This window comes from Denticeps clupeoides, chromosome 16 (genome assembly GCF_900700375.1).
Source record: "Denticeps clupeoides chromosome 16, fDenClu1.1, whole genome shotgun sequence".
NCBI classification, from domain to species: domain Eukaryota; kingdom Metazoa; phylum Chordata; class Actinopteri; order Clupeiformes; family Denticipitidae; genus Denticeps; species Denticeps clupeoides.
Genome location: NC_041722.1, coordinates 4,784,314 through 4,786,350, shown reverse-complemented (window position 1 = coordinate 4,786,350; position 2,037 = coordinate 4,784,314). Strand labels below are relative to the sequence as shown.

At 50.1% G+C, this 2,037-nt stretch overlaps 1 protein-coding gene across 1 annotated transcript; it reads right to left on the bottom strand.

The window, feature by feature from the left end:
- Positions 1-268: 268 nt before the first annotated feature.
- Positions 269-1,778, bottom strand: plekhf1 (pleckstrin homology domain containing, family F (with FYVE domain) member 1). Its single transcript, XM_028956832.1, has 2 exons — positions 1,658-1,778; positions 269-1,399 (listed from the first exon to the last, which is right to left on the bottom strand). Exon 2 carries the CDS (start codon positions 1,380-1,382, stop codon positions 537-539), a length of 846 nt encoding a protein of 281 aa, XP_028812665.1. The 5' UTR covers positions 1,383-1,399; positions 1,658-1,778; the 3' UTR covers positions 269-536.
- Between the last annotated feature and the right edge of the window lie 259 nt (positions 1,779-2,037).

The following is a 2,037-nucleotide window of genomic DNA, read 5'->3' as shown; positions in this document are numbered from 1 at the left end:
CTGTTGTGAGCTGCAAAATTTTCCACCAGGTTAGTCCTATCAAAATAAAGGCTGCGTACCAGGAAACGTACAAGGAAACCGTGACGTCTAGCCGGTAAGTGCAGAGCAGGTTCCAGAAGCGGATCTACCAGAAGGACTGCAGACATTCATTACGTCTAACGAAAACTGCCTCACACAGACAGTTCTCAAGTTCTGGCACCGCAGACTGCCGTACCAGTCGGTCCAGTTGTAGGGTTCGTCTGTCCATGACGCACACAAACACGTTATATAAATACAGAATCTCTTTATTTACACAGAAACTGAATTTTATAACCCATCACTTCAATCATCCAATACATTTAGAAGCATTTTATTATTTTATTTTTTATTCCTGAAATAAAGTGCACGAGTACATAAAATACATGAAGTTTGAACAATAATGACAAGTCTCCTGGTAAAATAATAAACACCTTCAGATAAAGTCTCCAGACAGTCCATTAGGTGAAGTGTGTTTTGCATGATTATGAGCCTTTTGATCCTGCCCTCCTGGTTTTTCTTCAGTAGGCCGACACTCCAGCCGCAGGAGGTTTGACGTGGTCTGGATTTATGTAGCAGTAAGGTGAGCTTTTGAGCCAGTGAGTGTTAAAGTGGCTCTGGGTTGGTTCCTCATTCTCTTCATCGCTGGACTTGTCCTCCTCAGAGTCGGACTTCCAGCTTCCGCTGTCCCACGTTTTGTCCTTGCCCTGGTCCTGCTGCTCCTGACCCTGCAGGCCGGTGATGCACAGCCGGCACACCCGGACGGGCTTGACGGAGATGTTGCGCAGCACGGCGCGGCCCTTGGAGCAGCGGTTGCAGACGATGAAGCCGCAGCGGCGGCAGTGGTGGCGCCTCTGGGTGATGCCGAACTGCTCGGAGCAGCGCATGCAGATGGCAGAGGCCTGGTCAGGGATCCAGGTGGCGGCGAACTCCCTGCTGTCCTCCTCCGACATCCCCAGCCGCTGCAGCTGCTGGTCCCGGCACTTTCTGATGTGGTCCATCCAGGCCTGCTTCTCCTCGGGCGAGGCCGCCGCCACATGGAAGGACTTGCGGGGCGTGCGCAGCAGCCACTGGTTGGCCATGCCCACGCCGTCATCCAGGTCCTCCAGCTGCACCTCTTCCAGAGGGATCACCTGCTGCTTCTTATACCAGCGGCCAGACAGCACGATGCTCCCGTACACCAGGATGTCATTAAAGAGGAAAAAGACCTTGGGCTGCGGCCTCCGCCGACACCTCTTCATCAGCTGCCCTTCACCCACCAGCACGCGGCCTGGCCCCAGCAGGGGTCTCCCCAGCGGCCCGAAGGAGTTCTCCACGGCCTGAATCCGCACGCGGTTCTGCTGGTCGTAACTCGCCTGATCCACCATGTCTGTCAGGCCACGCACTGCAGAGAAAGAGCAAACATGTAGATTTTATGATCTAGAGCAAATGATCAGGCGCCATGAATTCCCAAGCCGACGCAGGAGCAACTGCTCATCCAAATTCCACAAACTTGCAGAATCTCCTCGAGTGCTTCATGCTTCAGTAAGAGACGTAATGAAGAAAGTAAATAGAAATGCACCCGCTCTGGCCCATGGCATCTCCCTGTAAAACGCCTCTTTCCGCAGAAACACGACATTGCAATTATTATGATAATACCTACATGCTGGCACAAAAAGAGATGGATCGATCTGTGGGAATAATTATGTCGCTTTTGCTGCTGCTGCGGGATGTCGGCGTGCTTCTTCTCAGCAGAATCCAGCGGCGACTGGTGCAGGTGGAGGAGGAGCAAGCTTTTTATCGGGCGCCCGTTCTTCCTGTTCAGTCTGGGAAACCCCAGATACTATTTACTAGAAGTTTTACTGACGTTGACTGTTCTTGGGAAAAGCAGATAAAAGAAAGACGCAAAATCTATACAAATATCTAATGTTGTATTTCAGTAGTAAAATTCTGCCAATTAAATGTTTTCTGCATAGTTTTGAATGCATTTTTCTTTTTTATTATTATTCCAAAAACTAAAATTTAGTTTGACAAATGTATTAT